Source organism: Oryzias melastigma, linkage group LG11 (assembly GCF_002922805.2).
Source record: "Oryzias melastigma strain HK-1 linkage group LG11, ASM292280v2, whole genome shotgun sequence".
Classification (NCBI taxonomy): domain Eukaryota; kingdom Metazoa; phylum Chordata; class Actinopteri; order Beloniformes; family Adrianichthyidae; genus Oryzias; species Oryzias melastigma.
Genome location: NC_050522.1, coordinates 11639705 through 11659035, shown reverse-complemented (window position 1 = coordinate 11659035; position 19331 = coordinate 11639705). Strand labels below are relative to the sequence as shown.

At 36.8% G+C, this 19331-nt stretch overlaps 2 protein-coding genes across 8 annotated transcripts; one reads left to right on the top strand and one right to left on the bottom strand.

Annotated features, from left to right (window-relative positions):
- Window positions 1-1494: 1494 nt before the first annotated feature.
- Window positions 1495-10903, bottom strand: zgc:194578 (epsin-1). 6 transcript variants are annotated; one of them, XM_036214259.1, is made up of 11 exons: window positions 10782-10903; window positions 9066-9186; window positions 8849-8959; window positions 8589-8744; window positions 8050-8178; window positions 7676-7796; window positions 7305-7480; window positions 5196-6288; window positions 4832-4969; window positions 4374-4511; window positions 1495-4080 (listed from the first exon to the last, which is right to left on the bottom strand). In XM_036214259.1, the coding sequence occupies exons 3-11, from the start codon at window positions 8915-8917 to the stop codon at window positions 3677-3679; spliced, it is 2424 nt and encodes an 807-aa protein (XP_036070152.1). In that variant the 5' UTR covers window positions 8918-8959; window positions 9066-9186; window positions 10782-10903; the 3' UTR covers window positions 1495-3676. The 6 variants fall into 6 exon arrangements, with proteins under 6 accessions (XP_036070152.1, XP_024114070.1, XP_036070154.1 ...); XM_024258302.1 differs by having other exon boundaries at window positions 1495-1749; XM_036214261.1 differs by lacking the exon at window positions 10782-10903 and adding an exon at window positions 10577-10680.
- A 197-nt stretch (window positions 10904-11100) lies between these two features.
- LOC112159365 (adaptin ear-binding coat-associated protein 1) lies at window positions 11101-17079 on the top strand. 2 transcript variants are annotated; one of them, XM_024293398.2, is made up of 8 exons: window positions 11101-11273; window positions 12637-12737; window positions 12828-12932; window positions 13005-13086; window positions 13286-13394; window positions 14598-14748; window positions 14979-15075; window positions 16259-17079. In XM_024293398.2, exons 1-8 carry the CDS (start codon window positions 11179-11181, stop codon window positions 16311-16313), a joined length of 795 nt encoding a protein of 264 aa, XP_024149166.1. In that variant the 5' UTR covers window positions 11101-11178; the 3' UTR covers window positions 16314-17079. The 2 variants fall into 2 exon arrangements, with proteins under 2 accessions (XP_024149166.1, XP_024149175.1); XM_024293407.2 differs by lacking the exon at window positions 11101-11273 and adding an exon at window positions 11318-11365.
- Window positions 17080-19331: the final 2252 nt, after the last annotated feature.

Below are 19331 nucleotides of genomic sequence, written 5' to 3'. Positions count from 1 at the left end.
GTCTTGCCCAATAGCACTTCAACATATGGGCGGGCAAGGAGGGAATCAACCCTACCGATGTACCACCGCCGCCCCGCACTAGAGCAGTTTCCGTATTACGTTCAATAGGATCTCCACATGTGCTTGGTCACCTTCACTTCCACAAATAACCGTTAAAAGCTGTCTGGAAAAAGAAAACCAACCTGTAGCTCCAATGTTTTCAATTTATAAAATAATAAAAGAAATGTCCAGAAAGCAGTTTTTAGTATATTTATAACTGGATATTGGGTCACAATAACAATAAAAGTTTGAGATTTTAATGTAATTGGCTTCATTAGCTAAAGACAAGTACATTTCTTTGAAGGTTCAGTTTGTCAGAACTATTTTGGTTCAATAATCCAACATTAGATTAAATAAAATTATTCATTTGCATCATTTTTTTTACATGAAATGCACCTTTGAGGTGAATGCATCCTCAGAATACCTATAGGTCATGTGACACATGGTTGGTCTTTGGGGTGCAGAGCTAGAGTGGTCAACATCTGATTGGAAGAGTTCCACCTTGCCCACCCAGGTGTAGAAATGTCATGAAGACACTGAACCCTGCATTACTCCTGGTGGTTATAGATTGGTGCCAGTGGAGCAGTTATTGGTGTGAAGAAGTGTGATCGTATGACAGACATGATGAAATGTGCTTTACTTTATCGTCATGAATTGACTTCAAGCAAAAGGAAAGAGCACATCGCTCCAACTGAAGATGTAAAATAAAAAATAGAAAGGAGGATGGTTCCCCGGGTTTGAATTTTCATGGACTTTTAGTTCTATTAACCTCAACCGTAGAGTTTCCGGGCCTCAACCAAGCGCGTGCTTACAAAACTTTAATCACTTAGATGGTTTGTGACCGGCAGGAAAAATATTATCATCAGGCGCTCATAATTGCAATTATTCGGACACAGGATTGCTCCAAATAAAACGCTTATGGTTTAGATTACGTGATCTGCTTTTGCCTGTCAGGAAAAAAAAAATAAAAAGGGGGCAACACGAGGACTCGGCTCACCAAGGTGTCCTAATGTAACTAATACATGCTGAGCCAAACTGTCAGACTCCCCATCTGCCCCCCCACATCCGTTTTTAGACTCTAAGCTGCTCTCTGGCAGATCCGGCTCAACCATTTATCCTGCATTTGCCTACTTAATGAATACATTTCTACTCAACCAATTTTGTAATGGCCTCTGCTCACAAAGGGCTGCTAAATTAAATTGAGGGACTTAATATAGCAGGAAATTGTAACCTTATGGATTTTAAAAAATAATCATTTAAAATCATAATTTGCCAAACTAGCAAAAAAGATGTTGAAAAATCCAAAACTTTAAGAGAAAAAAAAGTTTAACAGTATGGCCCAAATCGGCTTTAATATGAGAAAAATGTGAGATGAGAAATTATAAGTCAGTTTTTGAATATTTATGGCCCTCTAGTGGTGAGTATAAGTATGACAACACAAAAGAAGACAAAAAATAGCTTTATCATAATTTTAATGTTTAACTGTACTGAATGCTTTCACAGAATACAACACAGCCTTAAACTGAAATATACAGCAATAGACCCATTTAATACAAAATAAACCTGAAAAATTATATTCATGTGGACTTCTTCTTGAGTGTAACACCTTGAACTGAACGGCTGTGTCTTTCTTGTCCTTTCAGCTGGACTTTAACAGAAGACATCCCACTCCAGAAATGCAGCATTGTATTCAGTCACACATCAAGATCACTGAAAGGCAGATGCACGATTACAGGAGCAGCTCGGACCGCATGCACAAGCTGTGTTCAAGTTTGTATTCAGCCATCAGTGAGGCTCGTTTTCCACTGATGGAGGGGGAAAACACACACAAACGCACGATGAGTTTAGAACAGGAACCAATCACGCGTTCTCCAGAAACGTTGGCCTCTTTGAAAGGCCGCTGCTACATCGAAAAACCAACAAACGCTTCAATAAATAGATCATTGTAACACTCTGATATACATACTTTAAGGTTTTATCTGTTTTTTACTTTCATTATTTACAAACATCAGCACAATATATACTGAATGTGTACTGCATACACACTCACACATACAAATCTAACCCTCATGGGTGAGAAAATGTTAAATCGATGCATTTTTGAAACATTTTATTTCTCATCAGATCTCCAGGCGACGGCAAAAAACTGTGCGATTGACCAGAAAAATGTTATTTCAGAAATAAGACGTTCATGAAAGCTTAGCAGTTCATTGTTTCTGTGATCATTTAAAGACCCACTCTGATCAAAGCTGTTTTTAGCATGTTCTTGTGGCAACGATGGAGAACAGAAATAAAGAAAATTAAGCTCAAACTTGCATTTCTGAGTATTTCTGTATCCAAATCATTGTGAATCGGGAGCAGACAAAAAAATGTAATTTGAAAAAGATATATTTGTGATGTCGGTGTCCCGCCCTCAACTCAGAGGTAAATTTCTGGAGAAATGATTTTCTAGAAAATTATTTTTTTTAAATTTTGACTAAAAACAAAAAAAAATCCTAAATAATACACCAGAGGGAACAAAGTCAAAATAGATCAAACGATGATCAGAGTGAGCCTTGAGTATCTTTATATATATTTCAACTATAACTAAATCAATTTATTGTCTTTAAGTTAAAGAACAAAGCTGTCACCATAGCAACGGGAGGACTTGTCTGAATTCCAATTGCTTTCTAGTTCTTCTTGCAAAGATGGCATCCTCACAGGTAAGGAAGCACACCTTTATGACATAACTCGCAGGATTAATACAAAACGTTCAGAAGTCTGATCATGACTTCCTTGATCAGATGAGCTCGTTTTAACAGCGAGGGTGTTGGAAGCGTTGGTTGCAAGGAGCCCCTAAAGGGACACTGAAGTAAAAATAAAAGAATCTTTTTCTAAAGGTTGATGTAAAAACATATTTTTTAGGTAACTAACTGGTGCACACCAGATAGTAACTGGAAAAAATAAATAAATAAATAAAAAAAAATATATATATATATTTTTTAAATTCAAGTTAGAAAAATTCTTGTTACTAAGTGGTGCTCACCAGATAGTAACTGGTGTGCACAGTTAGTAACTAGGATTTTTTTCTTTTATTTCAATTTTTAGTAAAGAGAAAAAAAACTTAAATTAAAAAAATAAACTATTTACGGTAATTAATGTTGTGTTTTGTTATTATTATCCGGTACCCATCAGATAGTAACTGGCGTGCACAGTTAGTAACCAGGATTTATTTTTCTTTTACTTCTATATGTAGAAAAAAAAAAATCAATTTAAAAAAAAAATATTAAATGTTACATAAAAAAAAATCAGTTATTATCTGGTGCGCACCAGTGTGCAACTAGATTTGTTTTTTACTTCAACTTTTAGAAGAAAAACTTTTTATTCTTTAACTTCAATTTTTGTTTTTACTTCCATGTCCCTTTAGGGGTTCTGTAGGTTGCCAAGGAAAAAAAGAAATAAAAAGTCGCACCTTCTACCTTCAGGAGGGAACCATTTTCTGTCCAATCATCTGAACAGTACTGGAATTGGTTCTGCTGATGGTGAATCAAACTGAAAAGTCTGAATTGAAAAATACTTTTTATTGCTTTCTTCCAAAATGTGCCGTTTTTTTTTCAGCGAATAAAGTGATTTTCTGTTTTACTAGTGAGATGAAATTTCAAAACAAAAAGGGGTTGTTGTTCTTGTTGATCGCGGTGGAACCGTAGAGGTTAGCCACACCTGCCGGGGTGTTTCCTCCCAATGTCGTCCCAGGCTGCATCCTTCCCTCTCCGCTCCCTCTCACAGACCCAAGCTGCACCTTTGCCGCTTCAGGAACCCCCCAAGCTGCAGACCCCCCAAAATTATACGGTGGGGGCTGAAATGTGTGGGGACGCACTGCACCATATGGAGTGGGTGCGAGACTGGAGCCAAATGGATTGTGGTAAGGGGCGGATCTTTCGGGAAAAACCCCTGACGGAACCGTGCAACCAGATGAGCTGTCTGAGAAAGTGCCTGGGAAAAAAGGAGGAGCGACAGGAGCTTGAAGGGAGGAGGAAAGGGAGCGAGGGAGGGGGGCACAGCCTGAAGTAATAGAGAAAAGATGCACCAACGGCAGAGCAGAGAGGGCGAGAGCATCGAAAGGGTTAATGAACTCCAACCCGTACGCACAGTAACTTCACAGAAGGTCACCGAATCTCATCCAAACACAATTGAAACAACAACACAGCACTGGGGGGGTGTGATTGTGTTTGTGGGGGGAGGGGTCAATAAACTCTTCCACACAAATCCACTGATCTGTTGTCTCTTTTGGTGGACTAAAGTCAGAGCGAGCCAGGAGTGATTCCACATAGAGTCAAGCTCCTTTCTGTCCTTACCCATGGCTTGTGTTGGGGGGGCAGGCGTGTTTGTCAGGGGGTGTTGGCTGGGTTTGGAGGAAATCAGATCATCCAAATCAACCAGCGACGCCCCCGCCGGGCCCAGGAAGGACACGGCCTTTCTGATCATCTCCTTCCCTGTAATGAAATAAAGGTCCAACTCTACTCTAAAAGGTGTTTTCTTTTGGGAGGGGGGCACAGGCCAGGGAGGAAGAGAGAAAGAAAGCAAAGCGGAGGAAAAGGTTAATTGATTAAGAAAGTTAGCTGCCTGCAGATTGAAGAGGATGGAGATGAAATGCAGCAGATGAAAAGTGAAGTTTGGCTTGGGCATTAAGGCTTTGATTAGAAATTAGCTCACAGATTAGCAGCTACACCTCAGAGGATTTGAGCAAAGCTTTGAGGAATGAATGGAAAATAATGAACAGGAAAGTGTGTCCCGAGGGTCGAAGGAGACTTACCTGTGGGGTCATTGCTAGGGGAGCCCCAGGGGTCGTTAGATTTAGATGCCGCATCTCCAAAGGGGTCATCGGATGGGGAAGACTGTGATGGCGGAGCAGGAGCTCCCCACGCATCATCAGCAGAGACAGGAGCGGACGCTGAGAGAAGAACAAAGGCAGAGAGACAATAAATATCATGCAACCCTATGTTTAGATCTGAACTTGTGAACTTCTTTACATTATTATATTTTGTTGAGATGGAAGATGACAGTTCAGCAGACTTTTTGACTGAATCATACATGGGTCAAATGAAGATTTCTACTAATTAAATACACCTATAGTGACAATTATCCTGAGTTTGCAGGATGTAGTCATCGTTTCTCACCTGGGGCACCCCATGGGTCATTTTCTGGTTTAGATGCATCTCCAAATGGGTCAGAATCATTAATAGGTGAAGAGGCTACTTCTCCCCAGGGATCTTTCCCATTTGTTTGCGTTGGAGCAGAGGGTGCCCCCCAAGTGTCTTTGGTGTCTTGGGGTGAGCCCTCCACTGGGGCTGCGAAGGGATCTGAGGCCTTCCCTTCTGGTGGACTGGATGGCACTGCAAATGGATCTCCTATAGGTGGTGATGGTGGTGCAGCAAACGGGTCATCCTTTATGGATTTTGATGGCTCAGAGAAAGAATCATCTTTAGGAGGTGATGTTGGTGTAGAGAAAGGGTCAACTTCAATTGCTTTTGTTGGAGATGAAAATGGATCTTTGGGAGCAACAAACGACTCGTCTTTGGGGGACAGTCCTTGTGTAGGAGGGGATGTTGTTGGAGCTGTGAAGGGATCATCCTTCGGAGTACCAAATGGGTCATCATCAGTTGGTGTTTTAAGGGGAATGTCTTTTTGGGTGGTAAATGGATCAGTGGGTGATGTTTTGAAGGGATCGTCTTTGGGAGCGTTGAAGGGATCGTCCTTGGGAGCGTTGAAGGGATCGTCCTTGGGAGCGTTGAAGGGATCGTCCTTTGGAGCGCTGAAGGGATCGTCCTTGGGAGCGCTGAAGGGATCGTCCTTGGGAGCGTTGAAGCGATCGTCCTTGGGAGCGTTGAAGCGATCGTCCTTGGGAGCGTTGAATGGGTCATTGTTAGAAGACGTGAAGGGGTCAGGTTTATCTTTTGATGCAACAAAAGGATCTTCTCCATTCTTTGGTGCACTAAAGGGATCAGGTTCAACTTCCTGTGCTACGAATGGATCTCCCCCATTCTTTGGTGCAGCAAATGGATCTTCCTCAGTTGTTGCTGGAGCTACAAATGGATCTTCCGTTTTGGCGGCACCTGACCATGGATCACTGCTGGTTTCTTTAGGAGGTCCCCATGGGTCTTTTTTCACTACTTCCTCTTCTTCTGATTTGTCTCCTCCCCAAGCACTGCCTTTTGAGTCTGCAGTTTTGGCTGCATCCTCCCATTTCAACTCGTCTTCGCTCATCTTTGCCTAAAAACATAAGAAGTGCAAACTGATCACATCAAATCCATCTTTGAATTGAACTTTATCCAATAGATTGGATGAAGATCTAGTCTATTGGTACTCTTGCTTTTTAGTAGGGAGGGGTTGATACAAACGATTAATTGATCTGAATTGATCTAAGCTTAATAGATCAATCGATCCATAAAAATAGAAATCGATCTAACGCAAAAAGAGAAGGTTGCCAGATTCATGCTAACATATATTGGGATTTCCCATGGTAGGGTTAATGCTAACGCTCGGTGGTCGACTTAAGTATACATAAATGACTAAATGAACATTTTTATATACTCACAGGCATACATTTTCATATTTCCAGGAAACATTTTTAAAAAAATATTTTTAAAGTAACCATTTGTGGTCTAATGCAGTGATCCCTTTTTGTGACTGAGGACCAGTCAACCGTAGTGAGAATCTGGTTATTTTTCAAAATAAAAGATTTATGGGACTCAAAACAACAAACTAGTATAATTTATTAGTTCTTCTGTGGCCCGTTGGCAATTGATCCACGGGCAGGTACTGGTCGCGGCCCAGTGGTTTGCTCATACTTTCTTCTTCTCCTGGAACAAGGTTTAACGCTGTAGCGTGATCGACACCTAGTGGGCAAACTGAAACGCCCTCCAGGAAAGGAAGACCATTTGTTGGAGCTTCTCTGTCTGAGAACCCATGAAATACTATATGGTAATAACTATCTCAGTATAATGTCACCAATACATTTTACAGTATGTGAACTGTATCGAATTAATATCAATATCTTCAAAACATATTTAGATTATTGATGTATTTCGAAACAAATGTGTCTAAATTTGCAAACCATGTAAATTCAAAATTGAATTGAATTGAGTGGATTGAAAGAATAATAAAAAAAAAAAAAACTTAATTAAATTTATCCAGGCCATGGTGAATCAAATCGAATCAATTCTGAAAATTATTGGTGATACTCAGCCCTACTATTTGGTGAAAGTGATGGCACTTAAGATACTTACTCTCCTCTCTGTTTCTTTTTTCTCTGCCTCAAGTCGAATGCGCTCCTCTTTGCGGGCAGCAAAGGAAGCAGTCAGATCAGCTACAGAAGGAATATTGTCCAGAGACGGAAGGCCTGTAGAACCAGGAACGTAGCATGGCTTGTAGCTGGGATCCTTAATTGCTTCAGTTGATGAGGCTAGGCATAACAAAAAAAATAAAATCATAGATATTACATAACATATTTAATAGCTATCAGCACTGTTCTAAATTGGAATTCCAACATTATTCCTCTAAATACAGAGATTTGACTGCAGCAGGTCTACCACAGAGAAGACAATTATCTGTAAATTCTTCATAAAATGTTTAGCTAAACAAAGACAAAAATACTTACCAGCAGCACCTTTTGATGTCTTTTCTCTAGTCTTCAGGGCAAAGTCTCTCTCTTCCTTCAATTTGTCATCATCCTCCATGAGAACAAGGACAACCTTGGCCTTCTCTCTTACATTACCACCCTGAAATAACCATTACATCTTTAGCCTCCAGGCAGTTCAGCTGGTACAACCAAATATCTTGCTATCAAATAAATTCTAAAACACCACAAATTGAAGTCTCATTGCAGAAAACACTACAAATGTGGCCCAAAGCTTGGCTCTTAGGTGGCATACATTAAGCTAAAAGAACCAAAATTATCTTAATGTTTCAATATAAATAATTGAACAGCTTGAAACTCCTTAAGTGGAAGGTAAAAGAATGTACAAGTGTCACCTGATCTTTGCCATCCTTTTCAACAAAGCGGTACTCTGTGAGAGCCTTCACGATGTAAATGTTGTCTTTCATTTTCAGAAGCACACGATCATCACCGGTTTTCAACAGGTACTCCAGTAATGTCAAAGACTGCAAGAACAAAACAAAAAAAAAGACATACCAATAAAATAAACAACATAAAGTGCATGAAGTTTACCTTAAATCTCACAGAAATGTTACTTTTAGTATGTCTTTTGAAGAGGAAAAAAATGCATAACTGAACTCTGAGAAGTTTGAGAGCAGTTTTGGTGTTTTATATTTGGGGACATAACAGATATAAAAATTATGGTTTGTCGACATTTGTCCTGCTTTAGCTTTCTTTCTTGTTTATTTGAGTTTTAATAAGTTTAGGTTTGACCTCCCATTTACAGTATCTGCCTATTGTGGTTGCTTTTATGGCGAGCAGAGCTGCCACACGAGTGATTTTGTATGGCAGAAGAACCACATTGTTTAGGTTTATCAACAAAGACAGTAAATAATAAATCAAAACAGTTCCCCACCTTGTGTATGTGCCTCCAGTTCTTGTCGTCTTTAAGCCGCTTCCAGAGCATGGTCATGATCTCATTGCAAGCCACCACATTATAAGTGAGATCGGAGATGTCAGCCATCTGAGAGCTGGAGGGACCCCATGGATCATTGGAAGTAGCTTCTCTCACCTGGAGGAGATGCATGAAAGGAGGGTTCACATTCGTTCTGAAGGGTCTTATATAAGGAAGGACAGATTTTTCTGCAAAAGCTGCTAGATTGTAGCTCTCCCCACCTTAACCTCAGCCTCAGAGTAGTTCTGGACCAGGTTCTTCAGCTGTCGGCGGAGCATGGAGGAAGTCATGATGTCGAGAAAGGGGGTAGTGGGGAATCAAACCACCACAATCTGACGAGGAAATAAAAAAAATATATATAATAAACATTAACATTTATCTCAAATAACCGAAAATAAACACAATGACATTTTCATACACAAAAAAAACCCCACACACCTTCAATTAAACCTGCCTCTGTTCAATAATTAGATCTCAGAGAGCATTCATCTGCTCTTCTTCCTCCCGACCGCATTGATTTTTATCCAGATGTCAGAAGCAGTAGATTCCCCTCTATTCCCTGCAATTAGTAGCAGAACATACATACATACATATATATATATATATATATATAAAATATTTCTAACCATAAATTATAACATGCATATATGAAAACATTTATTAAATTATTAATTAACAACATCCATCTCTATATGATTTGCTGCGTTCAACAAGAATATATGTTGGGCATAAATTATTCATCCAATGACATCACTCAAGTGTCAAATTGTTTTACATTTTTTTGCTTAAAAATGTGCACATATACAGTACAAGTCTAGACACAAAACTAAACAGACAAAAACAAAAACAATGCTGGTTTGAAGCTAATAACCTGTAATTTTTTTATGAATAACAAATATTTTGGTCATAAAATAAAAAAACAAAAAAAACAAATATGTGCTAAAATTTACTTAGAATTTAAATTATTAGTTTGGACTACACCTTATGAAGCAAACTTTAAACATACTATAATATACTAGATGTAGTTATAAAAAAATAAGAAATCCTCACATCATTGTAAAATGCAAGATTTTACCAATGTGCCAACATTTGAAGAAATACTTAAGACTTTCCTACAAAAAATTTAGATCATAAGTCATACAAATATGTTAGCTTATAAATCATAAATAATACAACTTGCATAAATATTTCATGTTAAATACCTTCATTTATGTTCACAGTTAAAAATGCTCAAATTAGGAATAAAAGACACATAAATAATAAACAGCTATACTTTAAAGGCAATAATCTACATGCAGACAATAGAAATAACTGAATGATAAAATACTAAATGTTATTATATCTACTTTTAAAATTTAAAGCAATATTATACTAAACAAGGAATTATATAAATATGTCATGAATCTCTTAGGAAGTAGCATCATCATATTATGTCTGTTTTTAATGTTCTTTCTTCCTTATCTTTGTTTTCCTTTAACTTGTTTTTAAAATGATTTCATCTGAATAAATAAACCTTGTGCCCTTGTAAATTTTGTTTCTTGCCAGCTCTCAAACAATACTTATGTATCTCATGAATAAATACTTTGTTTTTTTCAGTCTTGTTCATATTTTGAAACATTTAGTGGAAAACAACAGAACAGCAGGAGGACTGGAGGACATGCAGTAAAATCAGGAACACGATGGGAACACCTAATCATCACTGCAAAACCGAATAACACTAGATTAGGGTATCAGAAGATAAGAAATGTCATTGCGTTCAAATAAACAACACAACAACTGTGGGGCTAAGCTAGAAGCTAGCTGATAGCATTTTGAAGCTGGATGAGAAGCATTTTAAGCTAAAAGACTGACAGAATCGTAGTGAAAGCTCAGTGCGAACCACAGTAACTGTACGCCGTCGAGCAGAGAAGTATCGCGTCGATTTAAAGTCAAGGACCGTCTTTCAGCACCTTGGAGAGCGACGGAAGACGGGTAGCTGCTGGCTAACGGCCAACACTTGCTGTCAATTGATGAAGAATTAGCCTAAACACTAAATATGGCTGACCAAACAGAGCAGTATGAATGAAGGGACTGCGGCCTCTTACGGACAAAAACACCACAAAGTGCTTTCAAATGGAAAAAAAACCACGTATTTAGAGCTAAAACAGCACGAACCTAGGGTTGATTTGCAGGAATCTTCGAGGACACGACGCAAGGCAGCAGTTTCCGTTTCCGCAATTTTCAGCACCTGCTAGACCACGCCCCTTTTCCAAAATAATAGTTTTTTTCCTTACTTTATATATTTTTTTAACTAATCAAATACGCTATTTTTAAACATCTAATGGGAATTTTGGTCAAACGAATAATTAAATGTATTATTATTTTTACTATTACAATTTCCTTTTTGTTTATGAGTCCACTTATCTCATTTATTTTGCTAGGTGTCATCATTTTTATTATATTTTATTAATATTTTTTTAATTATAATTTTTTACCGCCGTCTGTCGGTTTGGACGCGGTCAAAAGCGGCAGAAATGACTCACGACCACCTATCAATGACAGTTGGCGCAAGATGGCGGCCGAGGGGGAGTACGAGTCGATCCTGTGCGTGAAACCAGATGTCAACGTTTACCGCATTCCGCCGCGAGCCTCCAACCGCGCGTACAGGTGAGGCGACGCGTGCGGCTCCAAACGGAACCGAGCAAACTGCGTCGAGAGGGCTCGGTTCTGATGTTCGGGTGACGTTTCCACACATAGGGGCGAGTGACTCTGCAGTTTTTGTGCTGCTAATAATCAAAATTAAATATTTGTTTGGATATCGGGAGGTTTGGGGGCGCGGATAATTATTGGACCTGCTCGGTTAAGTTGCTTTGCTGTCATAGTTCTCAACGCTGCGGGTTTTTTCCAGAACATTAGCAGAACTGACTTGTGTTAAAGCCGCGTTTGACATGTTAATCAAATTGTTACTGAGCCTGGATTATGAGTCATGGAATTTAACATTTTCTATCGGCCTTTTATTTTGTTATAGACGCTGCATGGGCGGAATCCCTTTCTGGGTGGTTAGGGGCAGATTTAGACTGATGGGCCCCCTGTACCCACCCTGTGCTGAAACTCACAGCCCAACTTATTATTATTTGTAGATAATAATAATTTAGTGCCGAATTCTTACAACATTATCAAAAATATGCAAGTAATAAAAAAGTCATGATTATTATCATCCAATTTATTCCCAATGCTTAAAAAAATGTTCAATTTATGTGACAAATTGAATGAAAGAAGTTTAACTGTGAACTCATTTTACTTTGTAAATATAATTTGATGACTTAATAAATATATGAATAGAAATAATAAAAAAGAAACATTATAAAGTCACTGATTTCTATTTAGACTGGAGCTCAGATGATCAAATTGAAACTTTTAAAGGACTCAATCTGATCAAAATTGTGTTTTTTTTATCATTTATTGTTACATTATTCTGATGATGGAGGACATGTATAAGGAAAATTATGCTTAAAGTTACATTTCTGAGTATTTCTGTATTCAAATTGTTGGGAATTAAGAGCAGGCGAAGAAATTCAAGCTGAAAAAGAGCGTTCTTGTGAACGTAGAAAATTTGCTGGGCGTGCCACAAGCTCTCTCTCGCTCCGCTCCAGTACTTAAAATGATGGGGAAAGGGGTGGGATTGCTCCGCACCAATGGGCCCTGCCCACCACCTAGAGGTGAATAAATGAACTCCTGTTGCTCTGCAAAAATTGTCCTAGAAAATGAAAAATGTTTTTATTTTGGCAAAAAATGTCATAATCATAATTAAGAGACACCTGGGAACGCTTTTACAAAAGATCATAAAATAGTCGGAGTGGGTCTTGAAATGAGAGAATACATCTGCAATCGGAGTGAACTTTGTTTTGGCAGAAAATTTGTATTAGCTCAGTATTTTAGAGACACAAGGATTAAAAACCCATGGATGTTTCCTGGCATTTTGAAACAAATGTGTTTTTGCACCAGTAAAGTAGTTGTCTTGCGTCTGCAGGGCAGCCGACTGGAAGCTGGACACTCCAGACTGGTCTGGCCGAATGAGGATCACAGCCAAGGGCAAAGTGGCGTTTATCAAGCTGGAGGACAAAATCTCAGGTTTCTATATCTGCTTTATTCCTGTTCATTGTTATTTTATCTCTTCTGTTAGCTGGGCATTTTGTAAATTTTCCTTGTCCGTTCTTGCAGGAGAGCTGTTTGCACAAGCGCCAGTGACAGAGTATCCCGACATTGCAGTGGAAACAGTCAGTGACTCCAGCCGCTACTTTGTTCTGAGGATACAGGACGACAGCGGTGAGTTTTCAGGGGCAACGTTTGTTGGTTTGTAGGCGTTGGATCATTGTCCTTTTGTTCTGTTGTGTTCAGGTCGCAGCGCTTTCATCGGAGTCGGCTTTGGAGACAGAGGAGACGCCTTTGACTTCAATGTGGCTTTGCAGGATCATTTCAAGTAAGCAGGTTGTGTCTGAGGTGACTAGGATAAAAAAAAAAAAAAAAAAAATCTGTTTTTGCCTGCGTTGCTCTTTACAACCACATTTGGTATCTGGAATCCTTAAAAATCAGATAAAAAATATAAAGTGACAGTTTTTGTTTTGTAAAATGCTGATGTGCTTTTATTATTTCTGTATGTGTTTTTGGATTCTCTACAGGTGGGTGAAACAAGAGAACGAAATCAGTAAAAATGCACATCTAGGAGATTCTGGACCCAAACTGGACTTGGGCTTTAAGGACGGGCAGACCATCACTCTCAACATTGGAGTAAGAACACAAATGTTTATTTATTTATTTATTTAACTCAACTGATGAAGCTCCTCTGTTGGTCACAAGTGTTTAGAAAAGATAATGAGTCAATAAAAGGTAAAATTGTATTTTTTAATGAAAAAAATATGATGACGAAAAAGTATAAATGATAAATTTGTAAATTTCAAGAGTCACCAAACTTCAGATATTGTTTTAAGATTTTCATGTTGTTGTTCTTTTCAAAATTTCTCATCGATCATTTAAAAAAATGTAATGTTTAAATGCAGTTATTTTTCATTTTATAGTGCAAATTTTAGTTTGTAGTTTTATATTTGTCCACCAGATGGCGTAATGTTTCTTCTTTCAGCAGCAACTTTTACATGTTTGCTAAAACAATTATTGTGCTGATACTAATATCGTTATTATTAGTTGGAATAATAATAAAATAGTCCTTGAAATGTGTTTACTGTCAAATATTTTAGGCATTTATACTTTTTTTCATTGAATAAAATATTGTCTGAAAACACACTTCAAGTTCTGAAATCATTTATTATTTATTCTCTGTACTTAAAAGCTGCTATTAGTAAGAAAAATTAACCCTTTTGATTATAAACAAACAGAAATATCTTACAGCATTTTGTTTGCCTTATAACAGTTTTCATTTTCATAATTAGATGCATTTTAATATTAAAGAATCTGTTGTTATAAAGAACGTTCATTGAATGGATAAATAAACTTATCCTACATTAAGCTATATTTTATTGTTTATTGCTGTCTTAAATTTAACAGTTGTCATTTAGTGAAAAAAATAATTTAACATTAAAGACTAAAAATAATTGAGTTTGTAATATGGACACAAAACGGCTAAATATTCTTCCCAAAACTGTTTTCATAGAAATCACCTCTAATCTAATGCCACAGTTTTTGGTTATTTATATGTCTTCCTGTAATTTAATTTCTTTATTTGTGCATGTTATTTTTTTAATAACTAGTCTATCAACGTTTTGTGTCTTTGAGCTTCCAGAGTTTAATACATAAAGATGATAACTTTGTTCTGTTGACATACGTTCATAGGTCTGTGAGGAAATGTCATTAAAGAATTTCTAGTTTTCCTCTCAAAGAATAAACAACTGATAATAATGTTAAATATTGATATTTTAGTGTGAAAACAATACTTTTATAATCACAATTATAAATTCTTATGTTCTTTATGTTTTTCAGCAAGGTAAAAGGAGGGATAAGCCCCGCCCACAGAGCTCAGGTGGACTTGGACTCCTCCCACCACCACCTGGAGGCAAGATAGCCCCTCCTCCTCCCTCATCAGGGACATCTAACCACAACACAGTCCCACAGACTGGAGGGACGGCGACAGGTAGCCAAATCAGCAGAATCAAAATGAATGTATTTTTATGAAGGAATTTTAGAAACCTGTAAGACAAGAGGATCAAAATTAAACATAATAAAGGATTTGACATTGTTTTTCTATGTGCAATCATTTTATGTGCATTTTTCTGAGCAAAAAATGTTACAATTATCTAAATTTTGTGATTTACTTGGACTCAATAATGTTTTTTTGACTATTTTTCCGCCTCTCTCCGTCAGAATGTCTGCTGGATCTGGACAGCAGTAACTCCAACACAGTGGTTCAGTCAAACCCCAATGCAGACCTTCTTTGGGGAGACTTCTCAGCTCCTGCAAGGTTTCTCACTTATTTACTATTTTTTTTAAATTATGTGTCCAAAATCAGCTTTGACTGTGGAGGGGACTACGTTTTCAACCTCAGTCTGCTTAGTTTCATGTCTTCTTACATTGTTCAAAATGTATCTTGGCCTAAAAAATAAACTCTTATCATATTTTAGCAGGCAAATAATAATAAAAAAATGTTTAATCAGATTTATCCAGTTGGATATCTTAAAACTTACTTAAATCAATAAGCTGTTCTTTTGAATTTTTTATTTTATTTGTCAATTTAAAACTTGCATGCAGCAGATTTTTGTTTTATAAAATTGCAGTTTCAGATTGTATTTATTTATTTGACGTTTTTCTGATATTTTCGTTGTCGTTTCACACATTTAATAACACATGTTCAACAGCTGTCAGTGTAGATGTTGTAGTATCTTTTAATATTATTTTAGTTCTTTTTAAGATAGAAGATATATTTTTAAGCTAATTTTAATCTTAAAAGTATATTTCAGAAAATGTAACTTCTTCAGATTTTAGTTTTGCATCTTCTATATAGTTGTTATTTTCTCATAGCATTTGTAGCCAGTATATGTTTTACACTGTTTATTTTAAAATTTTATTCTTTCTTTGATATTTTCTTATCTAATTAAATGATTTAGCAAAAAATAGTATTTTTTTTAAATATAACACTCCATGGATTTTTTATTTATGTTTATTTAGCATCCGAAAATGAAAAACTACAAGATCACTTTATTTTTGTAGGACATTGGGCATATATTACTTTTTTTAAAAAAAATATTGATATTTTGCTAATAACATAAAATAAAGTAAATAAATTATTTTGAAAAGTTTTTTTCCTCACATTTTTGCATATTTTGCCTAATATGTGTAGTTCATCTATTGAGTTTTATTACACTACGTGTATCCTTCTGTTAAAAATGTTTAAAACTTAAATATACTGTGTATTAATCATTTAAATGTAAATGTAATATAATTTAAAGATTCTTGGCATTGCTCATGATAAAGTTTTTTCTTCATATTTAGAATTTCTTCATCTGATTCAGCCTTTATTTTTCTTTTAGGTGCATTAAATTTTATTTAGTTATTTTAGTACATTTCTAATTAGCAGTTTTTTTTTTACATTTACACATTAATAGACAGAAATGCAGATTTTTTATGATGACTCCTCCCCTTTCCAGCTCTGGTCCCCCTGCAGCCCAGCCTCAGAGCACCACAAACTGGATCCAGTTTTGATTGGCTGTGCCCCAAACCCGACAGGTGCATCATGCTGAGAGGAACACCTGGAGAGTGGCCACACGTCCTCTTTATCGCTCTCTCAGATCCTCTTAAGCAGCGTGTTGAAGCCATCAAATACGAGCCATCTTCAGCAATGTTTAAGGGCTACGTGCGCTTTGTGTTCGTCTGAGCGGAGCTTTGTATTTCACACCGTGCCCCCGCCTCACTGTCATCCCCCGCCCCGCAGCCATGGTGGCATTTCATGTGGAGAAAGCTTTTGTTTCATGCAGCCTGTTGCTATTATGGTGTGAAAAAGAAGAAAAAGCACTTTTCAAGCTAAAAGATTCTGTTTACAAATATTTTTTTTATACAGGGTATTTTTTTGTTGCTAGTATCATAAGAAAAAATCCATATAAATGTCTTTATTTTGCATAAATTTTAAAGCATTCCTGAATAAGAAAGTTTCTAGGAGGAGTTGAATGTTGCATCTTATTTACTGAAAGATCTTTACTGAGATTTTGAATGTGTTGACGCCACTGAAGGGATTCTTCACCTTCGTGCTGATTAAATAGACGAGATTATTCCATGTATTTTTGCTGTGATCAAATAACATGAACTGTGTTTATCTGTTAGTTTTTAAGACGATTGATGACGACATGTTAGTGAATGTTTGCTTTACAACAGTATTTTGTCTTATTTTTCTCTCATTCTGCTTCGACTGTAAAATCAAAGGACTAACAAGAATAATTTACTGAAAAGACAATAAAACCTTTCAGTGGGTTTACTGAGTCTCTCCTCTTATTGCTTTTGACGGTTTATTTTACACTATAAATTTCTGTTCAGATTTAGTTAACTTGAAATGTTTTAGCTCAACTTTAATGTTATTAAAGTTTTTGTTCTTAACCCTGGAGATTCCAAGAACAACTTTATTTACAAATTAGCTTTTAAGTCTTTTGCACATTTTTTTATTTTATTTTTTTATTTTTTGGGGGGTCAATATCAGCCAAAAATAAATAAATTCTACCCTTTAAGTTCTCCAGGGTTGTCAAGGAGATTTTTGTTATATTAATATGTTCAAAATGATACATTTTAGTATCTTCCTGACGTTTCATTGAGTCATGTAACATCTAATAAATAAATATTTTTTTTATTTTCTTTTTTGGAGAATACACTTCAAATATATTGTCTTTAAAGAAGTTTTCTGTTTATTTTTAGCTTTTAGTTTAAATTAAAGCTTTTATCTAAATAAATAACTGCTGCAGTTTAAATGCAATATCAAATTTAAATTTATCAGTGAACAGGCAAAATAAGATGGAAAATTTTTTTTATTCAAAGTTTATGACAGTTTTAAACGCTCACTTAGAGGAGGAGTTTGCAATTATACTTTATGCTTTATTTAACACTTAAAAAGCCATTCGGGTCAAATTTCCACAGACCAAAACCCAACAGGAGCCACAAAGCTTCACTTCATCCTTTAGAAAAATAAGACACAGATTTGTATTTATGTAAATGGTACCATTATGATAAATAAAAAATAACATATTTTGCATGAATAAAACTTAACTATAAAGAGAAAATACAATTAACAAAATGAAACAGTTGATAACTTCTGACAGAATTCACATGATTTCCTTTCAAAATAAAAGACACCTTGTGTCACATGGAATCAGCTCAATAATGCCAATGAAGCAGCAGGTATTTTAATGTTTCAAAATATATATATATATATCATTTGTGGTAGATATCTGCCAAAAATACATGGATCTAACTTAAAAAATGGATCAGAGCCAATTGTGACTCACTGTATTTCTTAACACATAAGGTGCACTTAAATGCTGTTCAAAAATAGAAAAACTAATTTCCAGTTGATTTTCTGAACCGTTAGTTTTTAAAAGCTAAAAACTTGATTTTTATTTAACCAGATAGCCACAATGGAAGGGTAAAAGAGCCACAGGTGGCAGACCCCTTACTTAGAGCAACTATGTGGAGGACATTTTACAAATGATTACATTTAGTGCTTATTTTAAATATATTTTCAAAACATGAGTGAGTTACACTGGCAGATCCTGTTCCCGCTGTGGGTCAATGACAGATAAATGAGCGCCTGAATTGAGTTTTGGCCGTTAAAGTGATCTCCAACCCTCCCAGGAATGTCGGAGTGATAGTAAACACTTGTTAGTGAGGAAGGAGATCAGGTCATCTGAGAAGTGAGAAACACCTAGGAAGGTCTGGACGTGACTTCAGTGCAGCTTTTAGCTCTGCTGATCATCAGAAACAGAGACACAGGCAGCTGAGTTCTCTCAGGCCTCGTCAGGAACACGATTCGTCTTCCTCTCAGGCTGTTGTCGCCTCGGAGTCAGCTCGTCCTCGCGGCCCGCGTGGGAGAGTGTGACCTCTCAGATCTGGGTCACCTCCTGCAGCGCATCCTCCCAACACGGCGACACGTGTCGTCCTCGATGAATTCAGAGAGATTCAGCACTTTTGTTGAACTGGGGACGTCCCAGATCTGGGCTAATGCATCCTAAAATACAAACTCACAAAACGGAAAATATAGAAACTAAAAAAAAAAAATCCAACGTCATGATAAAGTTTTACATTTGGATCAATTTTCTGTTTCAATCACCTACATTTCTTGAACAAACTTGGGCGTAATATCATGTGGAGATCACATGACAATCAGCAATTTTTGGTGAAAATGAGTTCTTTCTGAATATTTCACATTATCTAAAGAGTAGGAGAAACACAAAGGGACAGTTGGTGGTTTGAGGAAAATATATGCACTTTAACCGTTGTAAATCTGCGTTCAAACCAAACGGAACTCACCCATCAATTTCACATCAACTACCCCTGCACTCTCTAAGTTTTTTCCAAAAAATGTCTTCCTGATCCATGGGGGAAGAGTTACTGTTTTTCGCCTTATCGCTCCATGGAGCGTGTTTGTGTTTATCTCATTTACAATGTATAGAAGACTTGAAGAGTATGGAGTCTCGAAAGAGCCAGAATGAAATAAATATATACACCATTAAATAAATAAAT